General features: G+C 43.8%; 1 protein-coding gene and 1 long non-coding RNA gene across 3 annotated transcripts in view; both read right to left on the minus strand.

Moving 5' to 3' along the window:
* LOC143424018 (uncharacterized) overlaps nt 1–27,074 on the minus strand; it is a 379,502-nt gene that overhangs the window by 39,910 nt on the left and 312,518 nt on the right. The window lies entirely within an intron of this gene.
* LOC143423999 (uncharacterized) overlaps nt 1–27,074 on the minus strand; it is a 414,599-nt gene that overhangs the window by 37,878 nt on the left and 349,647 nt on the right. For both annotated transcript variants that reach the window (XM_076895777.1, XM_076895766.1), the window contains 3 exons: nt 16,754–16,962; nt 12,827–12,962; nt 2,046–2,179 (listed from right to left, as the gene is read on the minus strand). In XM_076895777.1, coding sequence (XP_076751892.1) covers nt 2,046–2,179; nt 12,827–12,962; nt 16,754–16,962 — 479 coding nt within the window. The remainder of the gene's footprint in view (nt 1–2,045; nt 2,180–12,826; nt 12,963–16,753; nt 16,963–27,074) is intronic.

The raw sequence follows: 27,074 nt of genomic DNA on the forward strand, positions 1-27,074 counted from the left end.
GAATGACATAAATTTGAAAGAAGCGATAAAGTTTCTTATGGTGGTTGTATCGCGATCCTTAGTCAACGGTAACGAACGAACGTTAAGTGTTTAAGACAGAATGAGCTAGCTGTTCCATCGACTTTGCAAATATGCAAATGGTAGAGGAACTACGTACATAGATATCTGTCTAGCTCTCGAGGCAAGTGTATTCAGTTTCGAACTATTTCACCGTGGCGGAATGTTGTTTCTGAAATGACTTATTTCTTGCCAGCCACGGAACGTTCTCTGCAAATTCGACGGATTCCTCGAGACGGCGATAACCGTAAGAAACTGGCAAAACCAATCTTCTCGCCCGCGAAACCCACAATTCCTTATAAGCCAACATTTCTTTGCGCTCGTTTGCAAACGTACTACTAATTTACTCTCTACCAGTCTTATCGTACGAAGAACTCGCGTTCGACTTTCTTCGTAGCCATACATTCCAAACGGAAGTTCATCTTTTTATAGTGGCGCGTGTTCAAGAAAATATCTTACCCTATCGAGTGTTTCCTTATTCAGCCGCGAGCTTTATACATTTATTTTTGAGTAACCGAGTGCCTCGAAAATTGAACTCGCAATGAATTCACGGGAATAGATGAGAATAAATATTCCGCGATCCGAATATGTGCAATTGAAGTTTCTAATTAACGATGCTGTTTCATAAACAAAGATCGATACTCCTGTATTCTACTGAGCAACGTGTTGAAACGGCGCCAAAATCGGCGAACATTTTTAGTAAAAACACGTTATAACAGAGCGCGCATGGCGAATAACTTTCCGTGAAATTATAGCTCGGATCGAAGTTAATTAAGGGAACTCGTAACCGAGCACTGTTCTTACGGATAGGTTCTGAAATTCATGACCTATTTTCACTCGAATCGCACGAGCAATTTTAATCAAATTCCCACCGAGTACTGCGCTTACTAATAACGGTAAATAAATTGGGTTTACATCACAAGCATTCTTCGAAGGGGGCAAAATAAGAATAGAAATGGTACGCGTAGGACCTCGGGTGATCGTTCCTTCCGCGGGTAATCATTCAGACGCGAGGCAGGGCTTAAAAATTGCGTGAAACAAATCCTTCGCGAACGAAAACACCGACTAGTGTACACAGGCTCGTAGGATAGCACGCTTCGAAAGATCTTTCGAGAGGAAAAGTTCTCTTCTTTGCTTAACCTCCTTAACTTTTATGGACCAGCTCCTCAAACTTTCACACTGCGATAACTTCTTTGTTTCTCCCCGTATATCATGCAATTATTTTAGCTGTATAGAACGTGTACACAGAGCACGGTGCCTGGCCGTTAACAGTGAAAATTATTTTCGATGACACGGAAAAGCGTTCAAGGGAGAAGTTCTTCCGCCTGGGAAGGTGGATGCCAGCGATGGCTCCCGGGAAGATTTTACTTCGTGAAATTTTCAGGTCGCCCGGAATACGCCCTCGCCCACTGCCGCCATCGATGCCCATGGATACTTTATGCCACAATTTGCGATACATTGTGCCATCCATAGCGTATGTTAATGGAATTTTCGCATAAATTGGAATCCGCGCGTGATACATCGGTAATCTAAAGAGGGTGCCTTCGTTTGGAATCTTAAACGACGGAAATACAATCTCGAAACGATGCTTGTAAAATAAAGAAAATTCAAGAGAACCCTCTACCACTCGTCAATACGCGAGTATGCTGGAATTTGATATCAATTAGAGCATTAAGTTGAACGCATTATCGCTCAAAAATAGCTAAATTATTAAATTCTCTTGAACGATCCATTAATTTCGCTGATCACCGCCATCATCCATCCTCGCCTTTCAGAGCGGCATATTCGCGTGCCTGGACCGAATAATTCCAATGTATTTCAGCTGCGTTCTCGCATAGACGAAAACACGTGCGCGTGCACGTATACGTATTAGGATCGATAACGTTAGGCAATGCAGTTTGTATGGAAACGCTCTTAAACCATTAATTTTACGGGTATACCTTAACTGCGGATTCGATAATGACGTGTGGATAATAGGTATCACTTACCGCCACATTGTTCAGGGTGAATGAGAGATCAGCCGGTGGCTTCGAGGGTGGTAAGCTACAATTTGCCCTCAAAGTGTCCCCTGCGTCGTAACGTTCTCGCTCTGATACGATAATGGGCTCGACTTTCGGCACAGCTGAAACATAACAATTTCATGGATGAACATCTTTCCCACCGCCATCGTTTTATCTATTCGCCGCTCGTAGCCATTTGGCTGTTATCAAAATTCGTTCCTTTCTCAATTAACTATGATGTATATTACATCTACGCTCTACGTTCCGTAATATTATCATAACAGGTTCCAAATCTGCGAATCGAACGAATCATATCGCACGGATTTTGCGTCACACTGTCGCGAGACGATCCTCTGGAACGCGAAAGAAGAGTGACCGGGGTAGTCTCGGAATCGATTGATTTGAAATAAACGAGCGCTTTCGTAATTCAACCGCATACATTCTACTTTCCATTAAGTATATTGGATTTTCGGTCGCTGTCGACAAATCTTTCCAGGCAATCGGAATAATGGTATAAAGTAGGTCGCGGTATTGTTGCAAAATATTAACGACGTAAGGTCCTGCACGTACAGGGGTGGAATAACCGGGCCGAGGATACCCGGCGACGCGTGTATCGGTTTGTATTGTGATAACGAAACTATAAATTGAGCACTCTATCTTCCTCCCACTTGCGTCCTCGCTACGGAATCGTAACTTTTTCTGCCAAAATGTTCGAATGACAGTATTTCAGCCTCTGACAGCTTATATATCGCCGTTGCGGAAGCGCGGTGACATAACTGCAAGCAAGTAACTTTCGAGGGAATGCGTAAATCAATTTTATTCGTTCATTGCATACGCGCTTCTGATTAAATAATGAAAAATACGGTTGTTGATTTTCTGCAATTTTATCATAGAATCTCGTTATCTTTAAGTATCGTCAGAGGTACGAAAAGAAAATTTACCTTCGAGTTCGATGCTGGAAATTCAAAGTAAAACTGAATCGAATTCGTGCAAGTTCGCAAAAGAATGCACGGACTAACAAAACAATGGCCATTCGTATCGATTATCTGCAAGAAGTAATCCGGAGCATGTGGACCGTTAAAAACGTGTTATCGAACAAAAGAGTCATCCAATATAATATTAAACCTTCGCAGTTGAAATTCCGTTCACTCCGGTCAATTGCTGAGCATTTGTATTCGAAATACATATCTGTCATTCGCTTTCAATAACCATTGTCCGAGAAAGATATTTACGTGCAATCGCTTACATTCCATTTGAAACGCGTCTGCGTTCTTACGAATGCCGATGGCGTGGCATTTAACCAGAGCTCGGTTCGTTGTGCCGACGATCGAGTGTTCCGATCACTCAGACGAGTCCAATGATTAGCCAGTTTGGTGCGTCTATTGATGCGTTTAATTTTATAATTAAGCGGACGCACCGAGCGCCGATTCCCCGCCTACGGTCCCACTTAGCCGACGCCTCGCTCTGCTAAAACTAGAACCGATTACCGCGAAGTGAAACGAGGGAAATAACCGTTTAACCCTCTCACCTTGTCGGCGATAAACGGGTGATTCGCAAAACGAGAGGACGGCTAACCGAATTTCAGTTATGTTTTCGTCTTCCGTCTATGAATGCAGCTCTAACTTGATTACGTAATAGTTATCATCTATCCGGCGTCGTTTTGTATAGAGGCTGCGAACATGATTTCGCGTTTTCCATCGGAAACGAATTCTACGGGAAAGGGGAGAGAACCGGCGTGGAAACGAGATCAAACTGTTTCAAACGAACGAAGTGAAACGAATTTCGCCCAGGTCAGATTGTATTTCAATATCGGGGATTAAAACGGAGATTTTCTGCGTACGTGTACGGAATGATTAAGGAGTAAACAGTATCGCGTGACAATTAATACGTCAGTGGTTTTTATTTGTTATTTTTAAATCACGTTTCACGCGTTTTTTTTTTTATATCACTCGTATCGAAGCAGAAGAATTTCGCTTCGCGAAATTTTCAAATATCGCGTAGGAAGTGTGCAAGTATGAAATGAAAAGCTGTTTTAAAAGTGCAACGTGTAGCATCATTACGCAACTTTATAATCGTTTTGAGTTCAATAAGCGACTAGTTTGTAAGAAGAAAGTAAATGAAACCATCGAGCAACGTCGTCCAAGAATTAATTATAACACAATTATGGAGTCGCGTACAATTTAAGTAAATTTAAACGCTGTGGACGCATAAACTTAATACGGAATAAATACTAATTAACGAAGAAATCAATTTCCTTTTTCCATTTTACAACCGGTCTGTACAACCCTGAGAGAACCGAATCGAACGTTCGCAGCAGAACGCTAAGTCTCCATTTCCATGAATTCTAAGTATAATCGTTAGTTCCTATTTACGAGGGAAATTATGCTCTCGAATTGACAGCGGCCAATTATTCCGTTCAAGCTAATGCAAGCAGCGTCGTGGTATTAACCAACCCTTGCTGAAACAAACGAAGCCATGAATAGTACATGAATTTATACGTGTATCGTAGCAAAAGTGATTTTGTTTCATTGGACAAGGTAAGAATGGTTGCCGCCATTACACGAATAAAAGAGCGCGTTACGATTCAAACCGGAACCAGAATTCTCAATGTTCAATATTTACTACGAGATGAACGGCGAGTTCGGATAAGAATCGATAAAAAAGTCGTTCCACCGCCATTCCACCAAGTCCAACAGTAAGTACGATTTTTCCTCGGCTACGTGAAAACTATGGCTAGTCAAGATTCGTTTACTTTAAGAACATCCCGTGGTATTATCGCAAGATATGAAATTCATATTCGTACCGGAGTAGAACGTGCTCTACCTTGGTTCATCGCGAAAAATTTCTTTCCGCATCAAGTGTTTCTAATGAAGTACGCGTTTACCGTCGATATTATTTTCTTTGCTTGTAACAACGAGTTCCAGTAAACCTGAAACATCGTATTTCTCTATCCCGCATTAAATTATGGGGCAACTTGCAATTTTTCGCCTTTTCATCTTTCATTTTAATCGGAACAATTATTAATTAAAAATACCACGATCACGGAGAACTGTAGAGAGATTTATCGTTTAATTCTTTGAAAAATAGTCAAAGGGACGTTGAAAGTTCACGGAAAGCTTGCGATCGTCAACGTACCAGCTCTCTTTAAGCTGATCGTTTGCGTTCGGTTTAAATTCATTGTACGTAATCCATCTAATCCGCTCAAAGGCAGATACAATCAAGATCCTCTAATTTAATGTTAACCGACCTAAAACTGAGTTCCGTTTAATACGCTCAAGATATCTAATTAGAACGTAATCTGCCTAACAGTGATCTCTACCGTGAAAGCAGCCGAGTATGTTATCGTGAGTAAATCCGAACGAGACGTTCCCGATTCGATGCGAGCCTGAAAATCGACGCGAATCTCGATGCTCTTTTTACATTACTCGACGTCCGTTGTCACTCTCATTAATCCGCATTAATTCCGTAGAATCGCGCGATACAAAAATAGCAGCGAAAGTCTCGTTGGATAGTTTCAACCCCCGAGCTAATATTTCACGCGTATCGAACAATACGGGACTCTCGAAATACTTATGAATGGTATAGTATACACACGTAGCCAGACTTGTATACACGCGTATTAACGAAATACACGGGGATTTGTACACGGTCGTTTCGTTTCGAAACGCGAGCGTACACTGCGACATTATCGCGTGGGAGCGGCAGAGGGTGGACTGCTAGGGGTCGCCCGTTGCCGCTAATTTGTGTCGCTCAAAGTGTTTTATACGGACGAATTCGTCCGTGACCCACCGAATATTGCTCGATACAAACGACCCATGAATCCCGCGGATTTGAATGGTCTACGGCTCGCAGGGATTTCGACAGGCATCGCGTATCATTCGATCATCAATCTTGTACCGCGCTTATCGGCCGCCGCTTTCAAAATTGTTCTCGTAACCTGCGTACGTACATATGTACGTTGGTCAACAACTGTTTAATCTGCAACGGGTATAATGGCAACGCTCATAAACTATCAACGGCAGTAAAAGTGTTCGGTTCCCGCAGCACGCGTTCCGCGGGGAAAAGAATTGCGACGAAATTGTAATTGCGCGAGCGTGTCGCCTGGGTAATTGAAGTTATCGTTTGTCAATATTCATTCGACTCGAAGGGTGTCTCTTTAAATTTTAAATTTCGAACGAAATCGAAGTTCTTTCGGCTGGACCTTCGTTTAAAGGACGCTTCGAACGGGTAAGGTATACTGCAGAAAAGTGATGGCCCAGTGTTACTCGTATGGGCATAGTTTTCAGCGGAAGCGGTGGAAAGGACGATGCAGTGGTGTACGTTACAATCCTGTATATCCAATTTCCATGAGATATGTGGCTTTTGTCCATGCAAATTGCTCCACTGCGAATCCAAGTTGTGCGAAGTGGAGTTTACGCAAATATACAGTGTGAACTTCAAGATAACTGACACGATTGCGTGGCACGCGTGACAAGTGACGTTCCGATCGCAAAAAAGTGTGGACAAGAATCGATGAGATATTTCGAGAACGCGAAGTACACAATTTTCCACGTATTTCCGTTAAGGAATCGTAACGTGTAACGATCAACAGTACGAATTAATTTAACGCGGAAAAAGAACGGTACGAGCTGTACGCAATAACGGAGGATTCCGATATAATTCCAGCGAATCAAAACGAGACGAGTCATTGTACATTGATACGTTCATTACCGAGGAGGTGTCGGGCTTTAATCACGACGCCTGTTTAATTGCAACGCCATTTCTGTCGATGCCTCGGCGGAATACGAAAAATACACAAAAAGAGTAAAATGTTTCTCGCCGATGGAACAACTCTCTGTCACTAATTACGCGCACGCAGTTAATTCATTACGAAACTGTTGACTGAATTCGTTTTTGACTCGTCAGACTGTGAACTTTGTAATTGTGTGCCCGCCGTACAACGCGACGACTTGGAATTGCATTAACTAATTCCGAGGGTGTTTTTTCTTTTTTTTTTTTTTGTCGCCGCTCCTTCAGCCCGAAATGTCGTAACGTATTTACTGACCGGTTAAACGTAACGACCGGGCAACGAAATCGCACGAAAATTGATTTTTAAACTCCCCGGTTCGTTTTCGAGCGCCGACAACGAATCAAATGGAATCGAGTGATTGCACAGTTGGCTGAATACAAAGAGGCTATAACGCTATTGTATAAAAAAGTGGATGAAAATGAATATTTATTTGAATGGGTCTGTCATAAAAACAATTTGCATCGCAGGATCGGCGAGGCAGCGCGAAAGTTAAAAATTCCGATATTTGTTTAAGGCATTTTTCAACAGTTGCTTCTTATAGGAGGAAAAAACGCAATCAATGTTTCGAAGCGTTTAGTGTTGATTTAAAATTGAAATTGCATCGTTGTACGTGGCGCGGCGCACGGTTCACTGAAATGCAAAATACAGGGGAAACAGTATAATGACCGTTTGCTACATGCATATCGAGTGTAAACGTTTCTCTTTGCGAGACAAACTGATCGAGTGTATTCCTCGAATCGACTTAATTATTTCTTTCATCCCCTTGGAATTCATTCTAAGAAGTGTGAGAAGTTCGGAACCTGAACTATGAGAATTGATTAAAGTTGAGCGCGCACGCGAGGAACGGTTTCACGTTGCGCCACCCGCTCTCTTCTAACACACTCTTGCCGATTCCAGAAATCGTTCAACCACTTACAATGCTTTCATTGCGAAAGTTCGTATTATTTGCTATCAGGCACCAATCGATCTCTCTATTCCTTTCGCAATCCCCTACACTCGGCTATCGTAAATCTACGTACTGGTCATAAATTAGCGAACGCGTCTCGAATGCATTCGCAGGTCAGCCTGTTTGTTCCTTCTCTCCCATAAAAGTTTGTTCATGAAAAATATTTGCATACCATAATAGATACTTGTCAGAAGAGATTTACTAAACTTACTAGAACTATGGTAATTCTTTGCGAAGATACGACTGGAAACTAATCAGCAATTTTTAATCGAAAAATTAACCATTCCTCGGAGAGTTTGATAATTGTTGTTCGAACGGAAGAAAAAAACATTAAAAACGAAGATACGAATAGCCAAATTAAAACTTTCCAGGAATCTCCCTGACAATGGCTACTCGTTAAGTAATCAAATGGCACTGAGTAGAAATGATTTCGTATTCATTTGGTACGATCGAGTGCCCCACACAGGAGGGATGGTGGGCAAAATTTGGTGAAATCAATTTTGCGTAATTGTTTGTAAAGTAGTCGAAATTCAAGATATAAATGCCGATTCACGTGCAGCGGGATGAGAACACCGTACGAATATCCCAAGCGTACGTGGTCATGGATACTTCCTATGGTAACGTTCGTATTCTTGCCGCATACGCTTGAAATTCATAGGCCATTGAAGGAAGCGACCAAGAGAAAGCATCGGAATCATCATAAATTCTCCAGTTCTTATTTCTTTAAGCTACGTTTTCGACCGAATGGGAACGTTCGGTCAAATAAACGCGTCCGAAGCCACCGATGCGTCGAGTTCATCGACTCGGGGCAGAAAATGAATATCTGCCACTCGTATAAATCAACTTTGACATCATCAGAATTCTCTGCTGTTTTCTTCCCGTTCGATGCTCCTTTCAGCCGTGCGTATCGCGAAATCACTGCGCTCGTATCCCAGCAAATTGCTAAATTACAGAAATTCTGGGGCAACCGCTGGCAAGTACCACACATTCTATTACCCTCTCCCGCATTCCTTGTTTTCAGGGATAAGTAGCGCTACGAAAATGATAGCCTTAATAGCAACTAATGGGTAAGTGCTTGAAACGTGTAATGCGAATATTACGCTGAATATTTTTACGCTAAACAGCCAGAATTGGAATATATTGTTAGTCGCTGACACGTTGATGCTTGTAAACGTATTTCACGGTACCCGACTCGTGATCTCGTTCCGGTATTACGCGAAATCAAATTCAAAACGGTCATTCATGCAAAGTGTTACATTACATCGCATTGGTACAATTAATAATTAGTTAACAGCCTATCAACAGTTAGAACGCGTACGAATAGATAAATCATATCCACCGTTGTGTCAATTCAGCAGGATTGTACTAATTCGTTGATCCACGCGAAGACATCGAGAAATGAATTTTTTCCTGTGGAATACGCGAGGATTTCTCTCGACGATAATAAAAAATTCTCGCGGGAATGGCGAGAAATTCATGCAGTCCGTCTTCGATTTAACAATGGAAGGGCTGGGGCGATAGGAAACGCGATGGACACACGGCGCTTTACAAGACGAGCTCGCAGTCCTTCGCACGAATTCTGATCGAATAACATTCCGTTCGATTTCAAGTTATATCCTCGCTCGTATCCGATCCGTTCGCTCGTCTGCAAATAGGCAAGGCCCGCGTAGATCGTGGACGCGCGCTACGAATTCTTCGTACGCGTTACCTGCGAGCTGGCTGATAGAGGAAAATATAAAAAAAAAAGAAGAAAAAAAGGAGAAGAGTTCGCTTGGGACAATTGGCCGTGCATGAGGAATTCCCCCACGTAGGAAACCGAAACGCGCGCGCCCGCCACGGGTACTCGGGATTTCAATATCAGAACTGCTGGCGGTAAATTGCGGATTCCCCCGGATCTCTCGCCCAGACTGGCAAATGGAACTTCGTTTCCGACTTTCCGCGTAAGAGGTTGCCGATACGGGTAAGCGTCGACCTCAGGAGGCGGGCGAAAAAAACTTGAATGGCCCCTGATCGACGCTTGGGACGCTTTCGAAACAACTTGCGTCCGCATCGTAAATTTCTAAAGCAAACGATCTTCGATGTTATTAGAGGATACTATACGTTAAAATACTAGATACGACGCGAGATTCAAGTATCGAATCGCATAACGAAGCGTCGCGTGTATCGCGTTAATTTTTGTGAAATTAGAAGCCCCGCTTGTTTCCTGCGTCTTTCCCTCGCGTTCGCTGTCTTCAGAACTTTAACCCTCCTTCGTCTTGCTGTGTTCGTTTGCGCGGAACTCCGCTCCAATATTTACGCACGCAACAAAGTTTCGGCTTCTATCAACTTCTGGGATTTCAAGTTTTAACTAAACTTGGACAATGAATAAATTGGCACGCGGCTACTGCTCTCTTACGAAATAATGAAGCGACGGTATCGAACCGCTGTAATCCCGATTGAAACTTTCCCGTAACTATCAATTAACTTTCAGGAACGAATGGCGGAAAACAAAAGAGATATAACGATACCGGATGAACGAACATAGCTGTTTCTGATCGATTCAACTTTTGCTTCGTTATACGGACCGTCGAGGTACCAGAATTATGAACATCGAATCTCCTACCTGTTCTTGACGATCCACACTTAACCTAGCTCGCAAACTGTAGAACAGTGAATTAGGAACGATTTACGTAAGAGTAATGAAAAGCGTTCAGATCAAACGAATGACTTCCGTCTGTCCCTGGCTGTGAAAAAAAGAAAATTATAGAAACGAACTCGTTAATTAACCAAGTCTCGATAATGCTTCTCGTCCGTCACTGCTAAACCGTCTGGCATCCGGAAGATCGCTGTGAAGTCGGAAAATGCGTTAACGTACTCGCGATCTTGCGGCGTGCACTGATTAACCCTAGGAACACTCCTTTGATCTCGCTGCGGTGTGCTCGAGGAAATTAGAAACACTCCACGAATTTACGCGAGGGCAAGTTTCACGGCGAACCGTACGTAGGACGTGTACATATGTGCAAATACGTGTACTTATACGCGCGCGTGCATACATACGTACGTACATGGCCATAGGTGGCATGTGCGGAATCGTTCGCGACAACGGAACCGATTCCGAGGTTCGGAGGCCGCAACTGGTTCGGATCAAACGCAAGCAGAGTTAATGGCACCGTCAAGGAGAAACTTTCTCTACGGGGTAGGTACATAGCCGCGGAAATTCACGCGGATGCAACGGCACTGAAGAGGGATGCACGCGAAGGGTGGGTGCGAAGCAACCAGGAAGTCAAAACTACAGGGTGTTCGTTAATCCTTTTCGTCGCCACCGTGCCAGTATATTTCCAGCGAATTTTCGGATACTCGTTGGCTCTGCGAACGGTTTAAATTGTACTTTTAAATTCCGCAAGACGAGCGCGTACAATGCCAGGAGTGTTCACGAATTTGGAGCAACCATGAAATTCATAGAGTAGAAATTAGAATCGCTAAATTCGCATTGTGTGGTTCGCGGGGTAGAGAAGAGCCACATTCGAGTAAAAATTGCAAGGGATGGAGGGTACACAAGGCCACTATCTTTTTAAGCATTTACAGGAAGCCAGAGGGATATCTGGGTAGACGATTTATAAATTTTTTTATATATTATTGCTTTTCTTGCGATTTTATTCAAATCAATCGTTGTTCGATTCCACGCATTTGTTTTTGCGAACGAACGCTTTGAAAGCACGACGCACAGCGGAAATTCGTTTAGATTCAATACCACAGGGAGGATGCACGCGGGGTAGCGAAGCAACCGGAAAGAGAAATATACGGGGTGTTCCTTAATTTTCTATGTCAGCGTCCTGTTAATTCTCTTGCAGCGAGATTTCAGATGCTCCGTAGCTGAGAAACTTTTAAATTATATACGAAGTTCTCTGGTCTCTCTCTCTTAGAAGATTAATTTTAACGACTTTAAATAATAGAGAGAGACGCGAGGAAGAAATGGTGGTTGGATTCTCTGGTACTGTTAGAAATAGGGATAGAATTTTACTTTATATTTAGGGCTCGTTGAAGTCCGTTGCATACACGATATGGTTCTAGGGAGCGAATTGGGTTATAGATCTCAGTACGTGAAGGTGGAGAAAATTGGAAAATGTTGAAAGGAGAATTTAGAGGGAAACGTTGCGCTGTGTGCTGAAACTTATCTTTCCTATCTTCTATATGTTTTAGAAGTACGCACCGATATAGCTGTATTGTCTGTGAAATACACTTCTGCATCTTCCCATCCGACTGAATTAGATGTTTCCTCTATGAGTTTCATACTTACACACAGCAGTTCGCGTCTGTGATCCGTATTAGGCCATCGAAAGATGTACGAAACATGTAGAAGCAAACGTTAGTACAAAATTTAAGAGATAGTGCCCATGAATCAGAATAAAATGAAATTCAGCAACAACAAAACTACGTTCAACTTGCAGTTTCAAGAAGAAACGACTTTGAAAATCCATAAAGTATAAGTGCGCTGATGGTAAGAACTCATTGCCAATGAAACGCGTGGTAAAAATCTCGAGTGGTTACACGCAAACGCCCCTGGCGCGTTTGCGATTGACTCTTACTACTAGCGAGCGCATACTTGCCAAACTTCCAAAGTTATTTTTCTCCAAAACACAATTCTGTTACTTCCAACTTTAGTCTTATTTTAACAAGTAAAATCACCAGTAAAACATGCGAATCTAGAAACGAGTATCCGTTCTTATTCCACAAAGAAATAAATACCAGTAGAAAACACGACGATTAATCCTTCATAATCCAAATCAACCGTTTATCCGAGGGACATCTGAATTTATTGAAACTGCTGACGAAATAAAACTAATAAATCTTAAAACAGAGCACGCGAGAGTGTCTGCATAGGTACGCGGGGCAATGTGACTTTATACCACGGTGCACACGCGCGACTCGCGTGCACCAGAAAGGAAAGTAGCGGTGAGTGGGTGAGCGACGACCGTCCCAGGTAGACACGAGCATGTTGGATACGTCGAGTTCCCTGTGATACATACTCTGTAACGTCGCGAGGCATGTACTTACACACTACCGTGACATTCTTCGAGACGGAGGCCGTGGAGAAGCTCGGCGCGTCCGCCGTAACTTCGCAGCTGAACGTACCCGAGAGGGCGAAGTCGACGTCGCGCAGCGTTACCTGGCTCTTGTTCGAGTTCTCCGCCTGAAACAGAGCAACGGGTAAGGTGTGTATGCAAAGTGAATGCAAATGGGTATCAGCCAGGGCGACACGCGTTATCGTGCACCGCCACCGGGACGTTAGAATACCCCATCCGCCATCCCTGCAACCCCCTGCTCGCGACGATTAACGATATCTCGATTTATCTCGACTGATTATAGTCCGAATGAAATTCCGCGCGGATGTCCGGCGGCCAGCGTATTCATCCGCGCGTCCCTTTGCCGTTTTGTGCGTGGAATTAAACGAACGCACGATTCATTGCCTCCTTCGCGCGGTTTTAACCGGACGAAATAGGCACGAGCGGACGCTTTATAATCGTCGAAACGAGCTAACTGTTTATTGAACCGACGATACGAAGTGTGTATGGCTTTCGTGGTCGCGTAAATCTGTAATTTTGTCTTTAAATTAGCGAGGAAAGTGGGACGAATTTCCGGAGGAATTCTGGCACCGATGGTGAGCGTTGAACTAGCAATAACAGTTTAATTTAATTTGAAATTATTGAAATTGTAATATAACGTCGATGGTATCGTTTTTTTTTTTAATTTTTATAATTGCACACTCTTTAGATTACGCGAAGTGACTAATGAGAATAAAAAGATTACCTAGACAATAGGATAATCGCGATTTGCGTCATCAATACCAGTTAATGGCTAATTTCACTACTTATTAATATCGCGATAATTTGATTTGGCAATTTCAGACATTGTTCGAATAATCGGACACTTTTCGACAAAGTGACAACGACATAAACGATATAAATGACCATTATACTAATCTAATCAGAACGATTCTTCGTCCGCTATCTCGTTGAACCCCTAACGAATAAGCACACAGCCACTGATTATTGATACGCAAATTATTATTAACGACTGTGTCCTGAAACGTTAGCCGATATTTAATGATCACGATGCTCGGACAAAGGCTTATTAATCGAACCGAGTCAGAAGCTGGGCCAAAATCGAATTTGCCCGTCGCAATTTTCATGCCGAATTAACAATTTCAATGGCGCTACTTAATCGCCAAACAATTCCTCTCTTTCGTTGTCCCATCTCCTTCGCTGATCAAGCGATATAAACCAGCGATTAGATATTATTAGCGAATATTATTAATGAGAGTTTCTGCTCTCCTATTCTTGGGCTTGCAAATGTCTACTCAAGTTTAATATATGTATAATATATGCACGTGTACATAGTCGCGTACTAGCGTCAGTCGACGCCGCGGTGTATCGAATGAACCGTACACATCGCATTTGGTATTCAGGCGTGACTACTTAGTCGCGACTGGGAATAGATTCATTAAATTCACTCTGAAAATTGGAGCAATAATAACAAACGTGGCGATGGTATCACGTGGTGCCTAAATAGAACTAACGTTTCGAAATGTTTGCGCTTGCAACACTGCAGACGGTAATCTTAGAATTGACCAAAGTCAGATTTCTCTATCGCCAGTTTCACCGTTTATATCGCAAATTCATCAATTCAGCCAGTAAATTTTTATAACCGCCATAAGAAAGCTCCACTATAAAAATATCACTGGCGTTGAAATTAAGCCCCGTTTTATATCTGTTATCTAAACTTCCCAACGCCGAATGATGCTTACCCATTTTATACCTGGACATCAAATTTGATCACGGTAATTCCAGCTAAAAATGTCCCCCCAGTAGCGAATTAATCGATACCAGCGTTATTCCGCGCGTCTCGACCGGCGAAGGAACGCGAAACACCGGGCGAGAAATTCGTTCCCGGGCGCGATACGTGGAAACGCCGAAACGTTAATGCGAGGAGTGTCTCGCGACAACGGACGCTTTTTCACTGAATGTTTCTTGGTCGACCAGCGGCAGCGTCGAGAGCGGCACTCGAGAAAATCGTCATCTTATCAGGAATTACCCTGCACTCGAGTAAATTGGCTCGATGAAGCAAGCGCGAAAGCTGAGACACCTCGGGGGCAAGATAGCGGCGAAGAAGGCGGAGGCGGAGCGTCCCCGGGGAAAAGTGGCGGCGGATCGTTTCATCGGGACGGGCAACGCAAAATATGCATAATTAGCGGGATTTAAATAACGAAGCAAGAAGATGTATGTGGTAGACGGGGTGGAAGAGACAACGGCGAAGCGGGGACGGATGGAAGGGTGGCTTTTAACGAGAACGAAAGAAAGGTAGCCGAAGAAAGACTGGACTTTTTCCCTACCGTTGATTTATGCGCGTCAAAATGCACGCGATGGATGCTAAGCGGAGGAGCATCGAGCTGTTGCCGTCGAAAAAATCTCTATTACGAAATCACGACTTTCTTCTCCGCGGTATTAAACTGTTATCAACGGTGGGATAAATACACGTGGCAATCTTTTTAATTAAAAGGTTAGATCGACCGATAGTCGTTAATGTAAATGGACCGGATGCAGCTTGAACAAAATGAATTACGATTTGGATTGCGTTTAATGACGATCTTGATGGAATTGCCGACATCAGAATAGAGGCACAGGTGTTGCTACTGGGTAATGGATGCAATCAAAATTTCATATTTATTAACACGGTGCGCACCGCGTATTTCTCGATAATAATTTCACGGAAAACAACTCCGTTATTTGGCAAGCATACAAGAGCAATAGACAGTTCGCTGCTCGTTGTGTCAACGGCGACGAAAACAAACTGCGCGCGAACTCTTCTCGAGCCATCGAAAAGGGAAAAATGGTTATCCAACTGAACAAAACATAGGTGTCCGACGCGACGAACGACACAGTGTATAAGTAACAAGTAAAAGCTCGGTGATACCGTTGAAATAAACGCCAGCTCACGGCCGCCGTATCGAGCGATGCAACTTGACAATACTTCCTTCGCGTCTCGCGGCGTTGAACACCGTTTTTTCGTTTCGAACTTTTACGTCATGTGACGCGACCGTTGCGTATTATTCTCCGTTAGCGAGCGACAGAGGACGGACGCGTATACACTGCGACGATAAACGTAAAAGCCGCGTGACTACGCTCGCAGATCGTCCGTTCGATGCTCGTAACGGTGAACCACCCACAACGCGGACCGAACGAGCTTATCAGTTGCATAAAGCTGGAGATTGAATCAGATATATCACGTTCGAATCTGATTGGATTGCTTCCAACGGTACGCGGGTACTTCGATGAAGGAGAGCAACGTTTTTAAGCAGACTCGAAACTTGCTTGGATGTAACGCGTACGTTGCGAAACCGACGAGCACGATACGTAAGCTGTGAGCCTCATAAAGCGAAACTTGCGCGTCCATATTGATTCAGATTTGGAGATACACATCGATGTTTGATGCCGTTTCTAGCGTGAACGCGTGCACACATGCCGGTGGCCTCCTCGAAACCGACGCGACGCCGGAAACGCGTGGAACCATTGCGTGTAACTGCGCGCAGAAATGTTCGAACGATGATAAAACCGGCCTGTTTTACCGCGATTACAGCGGTCAAGGATGCTGTTAACGAGCGTTGGCCACCATGATGTGATAAAACCACATACATATTTGGATCGTCCCTGGCCAACCGGAAGGCTAATACAGCGGAACATACATCGTTGTTTGTTGTCCAACGATTGATGCGGGTTGGACCGCCACCTCCCCGAAATTGTAACGGAAACATACAATTATCCCCACTCGCGTCGTGTTGAGGATTTATCAGAAAATTGGACGAAATTAAATTAGCCGATCACCGAATAATGAAAACGAGGGAAATAAAGGAAACTCTTATAAAATTCTATAGATTGCTTAACGATGGTTAAATACTAGTATCGATGAAAATATCTTGACACTTACATCAACGTAAATCCCAGCGATGTCGAAGATTTTGGTGGCTGGATCATCCCTTGGCGTGTAACGGTAGAATTCGTGCTTGCCACGGTACCACTGGAGGGAGTAAAGAGGAGCGTTCTCGAGATCGTAATGGCAGCGCAGAATCACCTTCTGACCACGTTCCACTGTCTCCGGAACTACTTCTAGGCTGACATTCCGCAGGCAGCTCGCACCTTTGTGGGAAATGAGAACAGGAACGGAGCATTAAGTCTAGTGTGCATCATTAGTCCGCTTTTACTCCTCGCGCCGGAGGTTGCACAGCACGCGTCAGCGAGAAATTGCAATTCCACCGAATGACAATTCCTCTCGCTTCCACCGCCCAACTCATTCTCTCCATCCCCCCCCTCTCTCTCTCTCTCTCTCTCACTCTCTCTATCTCTCTATCTCACCCCACTTTTCTAACCATACACATCTGTTACATCCACGTCCGACAGGCATTCACACAAACCCACAATTTTTCTCCTCGCTTTCCCCGTCATCTATCCTCCCCTCCTCTCGTTATATACCATGGACCAACATACCACTTCCTTTCCCCCATTTTATCCCCCGCTACTTTCACCCAGCTTCCTCCTCATTCACGAACCGATGAGCATACCCCTTTCTGTATTTTCCGCTGACGTTCCCGTTCACTCGGATTATCGACGATTCGACCTATTAAAGCCCCGAGGAATTGAACTGTATACGTCATTCATATTAAAACAGAGTCGAGCTTTTGCTGCGTCTTGATGTCGCTGCAGGATGAGACCTCTTATTACGTGCTAGCTCCCAGCTAGACGGAAGTAGGTAGACGTACGCCGTCGTTGCGCCGCGAATAGGGACGATGCTCTGCGGGCTGATTTCGCCCCTCGAGAAACGCGAAGAACGCCCGACCGATATTTTACCGGTCATATTTATACGCGCCACGTTACTTCCTCGATCTGGCTGGGTTATCGTGTACAAAGTAACATTCGCGCGTGACACGCTCGACTCTTTCACGATACGTGTATCAATTTTGTATAATAATATTGTACTATCGTTTAAATACGTTTTTTATAAAATACACATTCAACGCGTGTCTAATATTGAAGAGGTTTTATATTTTATATCGGAGAGGCCTGTGACAGCTAACGCGAAAAATTTATGCGCTGCAAAATCAAAGCACACGACGCGAGAGAATAATACGGAACTGTTTTTTCCAGCGATTTTAGCGTAATGGCCGCGTCATCTGTTTTTCATGCAAAATCACGTACCATCGCGAGAATAACAGTACTCGCTTGCAGGTGACGGCGAAATGCAATTTTTATGACAGCAAACAATCGAGGCGAACGTTTGATTTCCTTTGACGTTCTTGTTTTTGAAGAGCAATACGTATAACAAGCACGTAAGTTCGCTGCTCCCTCTATCTCCTCCGCATTTTGAAACATCCCCCGCGTGAACGATAAAACAAATGCCGTAGCGAGGCACCCTAAAAACTGCTCGCCACTTGTTAGCGCCCTACACTTTCATCGTCTTTCGCGTATCTGGTGACATTTGCCGCGGCAAGTAGAGGGAAAATAAATGAAAATTCTTGGCGCACAAAAGCCAAAAGCTGCGAAGTTGGAGGAGCATTGCCTTCTTTCATTTCAGAATTGAAAGGAATTCTGGGAAATGTAGGCATGTACATGGCGCGTGCTGAAAGTTTCTGGGGACTCCTTTTGAGGACTGCGATGTTCTCAATTTCCGTTTGACTTCCCCTAGTTTTCTGCTGCGTTACTTGACTCGCGAAGAATGCATCTCGTTTCGAGACTAAATCCGCCTCTAAATTACAATAAAATTTTTATTCCGCTCGAATCACGAACATACTTCTCAAAGTACAGATTTACAGGTCACCATTCCGTTTCAAATCCGTTAAATTCCTTCTTCGTGTAAATTGGGGCGCACATTTCATGTTCGTTAATCGCAATTCGATTGAGTAACACACGCGCGATTAGAATTGCAAAATTTTATTCGCTTCTCGTTCGCACGATGCTTTTTCTCCTACAGAATCGCGAACCTCGTTCGTGTCGTTAAATTAACCGTTGACAGAAAAAAACGTTCGGTGTAAATACGAAATGAAGAAATAGTCCAACAAAAATTTATTCGATACAATAACCAACGCATCTGGACCACGTTTATCTCGTGTTTCTGAGCCCAGATCGGACATGTTATCTGTCCATTCCCTGACGCGTTCTGATAATTGTCACCGAAGCCCCGTTTTAACAGCGATAATTAAAAACACGAAATTTCGGGTCTTATCTAAATTCCCAGCCTACGAACAGTTCGTTCGACGTTTCGAGCGTGATGAATTCCGAATACGGCCACGTTCATTCCTGACATTTTCATCCAATTCGAAAGCCCGCTATTAACTGGATCGATTAATTACAATTTTCATGGCTCTCTCTCTTTCTCGTGTTTTTTTTTTTTTTATCACACAGGCGCTGCCGGCGATTTCGCGTCAGTTTACAACGGGCAGTGCAGCTGCGAGCTCGGCTTACGCAAATTAAACGGCACACGAACCCACCAGCCATAATCAGAATTGCAAAATTCCCATCGCGGAAACATCCAGAGAAGAATATCGCCCGTTTTCTTCCGCCGCGATATATTTTACAAGGCTGGGGTGCACCTGATGTCGTAAATAAACGCGTGCAACCCTCGCGTCACCTAGCTGCCTTTTATTAGCTTGTAGCGCGTGGAAACGGTCCCCTCTTTTCATCGAAACCGAAGTATCTCTATAAAAGGCGGTTTCCTTAGTATTCGCGAACTGTTACAACAGACACACCCATTATCTACGTGTTTCTTAATGACTCGGCGCAGAGTTGTGCCCAATTAGCACGCGGAAACTTTCATTATCCAGCTGAAACTTCTTCCTCGTACTTTTTGCCTGTTAGAATCGCCGCAGGGACGTTTGGAAACCAACGATAGACCATGTAGAGCTTCCTTAAACACGAGAATCAGCCGCGCGAAAGATCTCAGTTCAAACCGAAAGTGAAAATGATTTTTTTATAAATATGCTGATCGAGGGTTGAATCATTTTTCGAAACTTGTTGCCAAGTTATAATTTGTTCGGTATGTAGGTTCCAATTTATTGTTCTCATGCTTCAAAGCAATTGCCCAAGTTTATTTGGAAGTTATGCATCTGCTAGAATAAAAAGGTAGCTTGAAATAAAATCCCTGTTTCGTACGATTCGTTAATAATAATCAAACTACGACGCACAGTGAAAAATCTTTCCCCTCCCTGATCCATTAGGAAGTACATGATTCCATTAAAGAAAATTCTGACATTTGTCCACGGGACAAATAATTTACGAGTATTTGAAATTGTCAAATTGAACATCGCCCCCTGTATATTAACACAAACTTTCATTTCCGGTGGCCACCCCAGTGACACACGAAACGGCGCAAAGAATACCCCAAAGCAAATACATCTCCGAGCGCAATAACGCGAGATACCTTATTGGTCATTTAACGAAAAATCTTCCTTCCGACATCCCTCGCGAGCCTCGGGGCGTGAGCCGAAAAATCGATCATTTCCACGGCGATTCGATACCCCAGGCCATTGTTGCTCGACGGGACTAAACTTCCGACTCGAAGGGAGGCGCGACGTTAGTCACAGTGAATCAAGCGGAAGTAACAAACAGATTCAGCGTCGCGACCGTGGCGTTGTTTCACGTGTTAAAAAAGCACAGTTTTTCGTGCACGTCGCGAACACTGGCGCTCAAGACAAGTTAACGAATTCCTTGAGTTATTACGGGAAGTTTGGCGGTTCGACGGTAAGGAGGAGGGCGCGGACGCGGCGTGTCGCCATCGCGATTTTTCACGTGTACACGTTTTTCTGGCTGGAACTCATCGGCCGCGTCGACAAGCCCGTAATCGCGAGCAGAGCGGAGAACTACCCCTTTTTTCCTTCATCCGGCGGGACGCATTATATTGTTCCGAAGAAAACTCGAGAGGGCACGTGGCGTACTTCTCGAATATCATGCAAGTGTTACAATAGATAGAAAAAGGTCGGAACTTTCGGCTGGGTGTCGCGACCGGAAGTGTAGCGTGTACGAAGATGTATGATGTATTACGTAGGTAAAGGGAAAAGTAGGAAAGCCCGGTTCTTTCGCCCAGCTTTATCCTTTTTGCCGTGCAACTTTTCACATGTTAAAGTTAACATTCATTTTTCAGTGTCAAACGGGCTCTTCCATTAGTTACCAAAGAGCCATAATTCAGCCGGAAGATTATAATAGAAGGCGATCTTTGATTTCACCGAGGAACGTACTCGCTGACGAGAACGTGCTTCTTCGAAACGCCTCGTGCACTTTTTATCTGAAATACTGATTCTTGTAAATCGCCGAACATTCTTACCGGTGTTATATCGGCTATAAAACAAAGTGATAGTGTACAAGTTTACGAAGTCGTTTTAGCACCTATTCTAAGGTAGAGAGAAGTTTCGCACTGCGTTTTGCGTGCCGGAGGAACATGCAAATACGAACTTACTTCTAATTACTTGCGAATGGAAAGTTCTTCTCAGATTAAACTTGCGTCATTTGAAAGAACACGAACGAAAGGGTAGGAACGAGAACTTTTTCTTCGCTGCATCCATTTTCCTTCTAACTGCTGTTACGGTTTATTTGAATGAAAGGTATCAATGGTTAAAGATACGCTCGGCTATGAAAATTGAAATATTTTATAACTCAACGACAGTTTACGAGCTTGGTGTTCGGTTTGCATCAATATCACTATTTCAATACGTACGTAGATACATAAAAGTTTGCGGTAGAAATAATTCTTATATACGCGAACAGAGTTCTTTCATCGATATTGGTGTTAAAACGGATCGAGAAAATGCATTAAAATACGAAAAAAATGAAACACAATATACAAAAACCGGAAGCGAGGAAACGGTCGAATATAAAAAAAGGAACGAGGTAAAACGAACGTGGAAAAGAGCATGTGTACGAGTGCGACACATCGATAGGCAAATGAAAATGTAGTGACGGTCGACTGCGCATACGAACGTCTAAAATCCCGGAAAATAGCGTAATTGCATGAAAACTGAAAAACGCATTGCTTCCCGAATAACTAAACGTAAAATGAATGGAAGGAAAAAAACGAAATGGAAAATCGTGCCTTCAATATCGCAGCTGTAGTTTTATAAAGCGTAGAATACTTTCACGAACGTTTTATCATAATATAGAACGCATTTTAATATTTATAACCCAGTGAGAATTAAAGAAAAATTATATGTTCGTTTTCCTTCAATCATTTCCCAGCTGTCATTTTTTCGTGTTATTTTACGTTCCTCCGGTTACTTCCGCAGAAATCTGTTAGTCCCTGCTACTTTGTTTTCTTCCACCGTGTTATTCTTTTCGATGTTCGCACATGCGAATCGAAAAAAGAAGCGACAAACCTTTGTTCCATCCATGAAACTTTTCCTCCGACAAACGTATAAATGCAATTCGAACGAAAAAACTGAGATGCAAAGGGCATAACTACGAAGGGAAATCGGCACGCATATGTGTCTTCAAATTGTGGAATGCGAATGTAATGAACGTTAACGATGCCTGAGCATCGGGAAAAATGCGATCCGTCGCATTTCAGCCGGTTTTTCCTTTCGCCTCGATCGCAACACGGTAACGCTTTATTGCTTTTCGAGAACGCGAAACACGTACAGCAGTGGATAATATCGTTCCCCGTGAAACGAGTGCCAATCGAATCTGAACCGTTGATAAGTGGCGATAGCCGCCTGTTCCCTCTTCCTTTGCGTGGCTCTAACGCCAATGCTGCAACGCGCGCCAATTAATGGCCGTTTAAAACAGACCATGCAAGAAATTAGAACATCCTCCTTTCAGGTATCTCGATATCGCGCAACCAACCGAGCTCTGCAATTCCGAAGATCCTGTATTTCGTCTCTCTTTACGCGTGGAACGTTTTCAATTTTTCCGATCCATCAAATCTCAAGGGTTAAATCCGCGACTCTTGCGTGGCGACCATTTTCGATACGAGTATATAACGCGACGCGCAAGAACAATCACAAAATGGGTATCGCGTCTGGTCCCAAACGCTCCTGGTGATTAATGGGGAGACAAGGTTGAACTTCGCCAGCCACGTTTTTCTAATATTTTTAGCACACTCGCCATCTAATGGAACAACGCCGGCAAAACTGCCGGTTCCCGGTGGAAACTGATTTCGCGAGCGGAGAAAGAAGCCGATACGTATATCCGGCCAAGTTAAGGCCACTCGTGAGATTACTTATGCATCAGATTACCCGGGGTGAGAGCGAGGCGTCACAATTTTCCACCCTCTCGTTTCTCGTTTCATTTCCTCGCACGTTCACCATTTGCATGTGGACGGCGCGCTCTTTTCCCCGATTCTTTGGAAAAATCCGGCCAACTTCCCGCGGGAAGTTGCCCGCCTAGACGCGGGACACGGCGAACTTATTCTCAGCTATCCAGACCCGCCTATTGTCGCGAGGGAACATTCGCGACAACAAGTTTTCATTAGCGGGGCGCGAACGACAAAAAGTCGCTCGCACTTGCGTCGACGAGGCGAGTAATTAACGATCGTGATAAACCGTCGAGCAAATCCAGAGGCGACCGACGCCGCGATTCAGAGCCTGCGTCGAGGCTCGATGAGTTACCGCGAGGCTGAGATCGGGCCCCTCTTTCGCGTGTTCATCGAGTCGCTCGCAACCGGTCCCCGTTGCGCAGCGAACACACTTGGCACCTGTACACTCGAACCGTGACAGCCGCAAATCTCAGCGAGATCAGGGAACAAGGTGCTCTGGCAGACTGGAAGTTCGCTCCTGACAGATTTTAAATGGATTATCCACGGGATCGATTCAACGGCTGCTGCAATGAAGAGATTAATCCAACGATTCAGTTTGTCAAGCGAGAACTGTCCAACCGTGTTTAGCCCTCCTGATTGTTCGCCTCGCTAAGTTTCAATGATCCCACGGCGTCGCTCGTTATTTCGTCCCTCGGTTTACTGAATCGTGTAATGCCCGCTACGTAAATAGCGTTCGAGTTCAGCGAGCGTAGTCGAATCAGCGGTTTGTTACCGTGGTTTAGAAAAGTTGCCTCGCGATGGCGACGAAATCGTGTCTTGTAATTGCTTCGCGGTATCGTAGACGTACGTCTTTGGGTTTTCCGGTCTCCTTTGAATAAATGCACCCGACGTTTCCTTTAAAAGTCGCGGAGGAAAGGTCAAGTTGAGTGCAAGCATATATTCTTTTAAGGACTATGAGATTACTCTAACAATGAGGTTGGAAATTTATTTTCAGTTCTGCTTTCGAGGCTTTACAAAGGGGCGCGTAATGGAAACGGCACCAACAATGAGAAGAGATATGAAAACTGAAATTCGTGCTTTGTGCTATCAAAGTCACGCCTAAAATATTAACCGCAGTTTGCGAGCTCGTGAGACAGAGGCTGGGGAAATGTGCGCGAATATAAAAGGATCTTCCCGTGTATTCGTTATGATACGAATAACTTGACAACTTAAAACGTACACGTTGCGTGTACGAGTAATAGACGCGTATTTTTAACGATTCTACGGCTGTAATAGATAAGGCTTTGAAAACTGGTTCAGGTATATCTGAAACTTCCGACTTTCTCCTCGTTTCTGGCGAATTATTGGCTGAAATGGGAACAAGGGGAATATTTCAGTGCTGTCCTGAAATTTGCATACACATTGCGCAAATCTGTCACAACAGACAAAGACGCTCGTCGTACTTGTGAGTTCAGGAAGTCTTAACTTCTGGAATAGTTTCTGTTCGAAAGCGAGCGATCTCGAAAGTTTATGATACGCCAATTGCTGTTAAGTAGCAAAGAGAAACTCTAAACTATCGAAATCCTATTTAGACGAGATGGTAGTAATTATTGGCTCTATGCGACGACGAGAAACGAACGGACCATTTATCGTTTCCAAGATGTTCGACTACAGATCGGATCCCTATTGCTGAAGAACGTGAAAAGAAGATGAGTGTGAATGTGTGCGCCTTTGAAACGTATCCTCACTTTCTACAAATGTTTGTAACCGAAGTGGCGGCGATCTTTTACGCAAAAGCAACTCGCGTATCTACAAAAGATGATCCATTCAGACGTATCGTTTTGTCGATAAAAATCAGGACGAAAAATGCTCTTACATTGCACAACGCGATCGTATCACTTTTTTTACGAAACGAGCCATTTGTACGGCTTAAGAGTAGCATATAAATAATTTCCTCTTCGTCGAAATATCCCATCGTTTATATCTTTCTCTCTCTCTAGCATATTCGAAACGGCGTTGCGACTCGCCCCAAGTGGTCTCGAAAACTTTGCGAATCGACAAGAAACCACTTAGATGGACGTTGATAAACCGTACGTCGTTGTTAATAAAGGAACGTCGCCCACGCTCGCATCGAAATCCATTGACAGGAGGCAGACCTTTTGTTGATGGAGGACCAACTTCTCGATGATACTTAATCAAACTTATTCTATCAGTTTGGTCGAACTTTCGATCCCATCGAGAGACTCTTATCGAAACTCCAAAAGTTTTTGCCGAGTTACGTCTCCTTGTCTCTGCACTTAACCTTTTGCCCGTGTATTTTCAAAATTCGATGGAGTTGAATACATGTTAGAAACTGAGGTAGGTGTGGATCGATTTTTCGACGCAATTCAAATCGATTACGACCACGAATTACCGCGTTTCTTGATGATAGCAAATTTCTTCAAACACCACGGAATGCAATAACACTTCGACCGACAGGCTTTCAGCAGTTAAGAGACGTAAACGAAAGTACAGCATTATTTTCCAAAGGGTTACATATCGAATACGTAAACAGTTCATTAGGGAAGAGCGTAATCCAATTAGACTCAAGTAGGTCGTGTGTGCTAATCCACCGATGTATTATTAATTTGTGTCGTCTCTGCGCCATGACCGTTTAATTTCCCGGAGGAAAGAAATAATAAAGAACAGTTTTCATGTCTCTTTGCAGAAAACTTCCCTGCGCTGTCGTTCATTTCAATATTGCGGAGTTAATGAAGTGTCGCTGCGTACGCGAAAGTTCCGCAAGTCCTTCTAGTCCAGAATATTATCAGGCGACTTGGCATGTGCCACGTGGGTACGTTTTAGCCAACCAATCGGATGATTCATCGTTTAATTATATCAGTAACAACGTTGCGTAAGAGAATGAAGGGAAAAATTGATTTCTGAAGAATTCTCCTAAAGTTGATCACGAGAAGAAATATGGAAACTTGCTTTTTCGTATTCCGAACAATCATCAGCGGATGAGTTACACGATTACAAGGATTACGGATAACGCGAATTTGGCTCCGCGAAGGCAATTCTAGAAATTGATGAAGGCATCTATGTGGCAATTGAGCAAGCAAACAAAGCAACAGTTAAGCGGATATTGCTGTACTTGGTGCGCCATTGAAAAAGCAGGAAACGCGATGCAATGTCCTGAGACGATGAATTTTTGGGAATAAGAAATTAGATCGTGTCCCAATTGCAAAGGTGAAAAGAAACGGCGAGTTGAACGCGGCAGTGGTAAATCCAATGAACGATTTCACGGTCCGGCATCGTTTATCGTTCAGATCGATGAATTATCGGGATTATAAAGGAAAACCGGCGTTTAGACGCTGCCTGTTCCCATGTGTAATCACTGTTTCCGTTCATAAATGGCCATTTGCACGGAATCGAGGCGATTACTTCTGGACAAAGTTATATATTAGCGAAGCAAATGTGATTCAACGGGGATTAACTCGATACATTAACAAACGCTCGATAAATTGCCCGTGAATGAACGATACAGATTCGATCGGAGCGTCGCAATCAATCAATTCGGAAAGTACGTATTCTGTTTACGTTCAAAATGAATACAATAATTGAAGGCTAGAGACAAAGTTGCGAATACACGTTTAGCTGTTCTATCCTAAAATGTGGTCGATGTTCAGCACTTATCAACGTCGCTGTTAATCGATCACTCGTTACGAATGGATCAACATTTTCCACGGACACCAGAAACGTACGATGTACTTTCAATTCGGTCTACGAACACGGAACATCGTTGCCAAATTCGGGACATCGTACCGCTCGTAAAGTGGCTCGTTCTAACTTCAAGACGGCTAGAATTCCGCCAAACGATACTTCACCACGTCGAATCGAGTTGTAACAAAAACGAAACGCATTAAAAGTACAACGCCGCGACAAACGGACTCGAACGGGTACAAGGTTTCGCAATTGGAGGACGATGAAATCTACCTCGACAACGTTCCGCGGCTTCCGGCTGCCCGTTCGAAGGAGCGTCACTTAAACTCGCCAC

The sequence above is a fragment of the Xylocopa sonorina genome, chromosome 1, assembly GCF_050948175.1.
Source record: "Xylocopa sonorina isolate GNS202 chromosome 1, iyXylSono1_principal, whole genome shotgun sequence".
Lineage (NCBI taxonomy): Eukaryota > Metazoa > Arthropoda > Insecta > Hymenoptera > Apidae > Xylocopa > Xylocopa sonorina.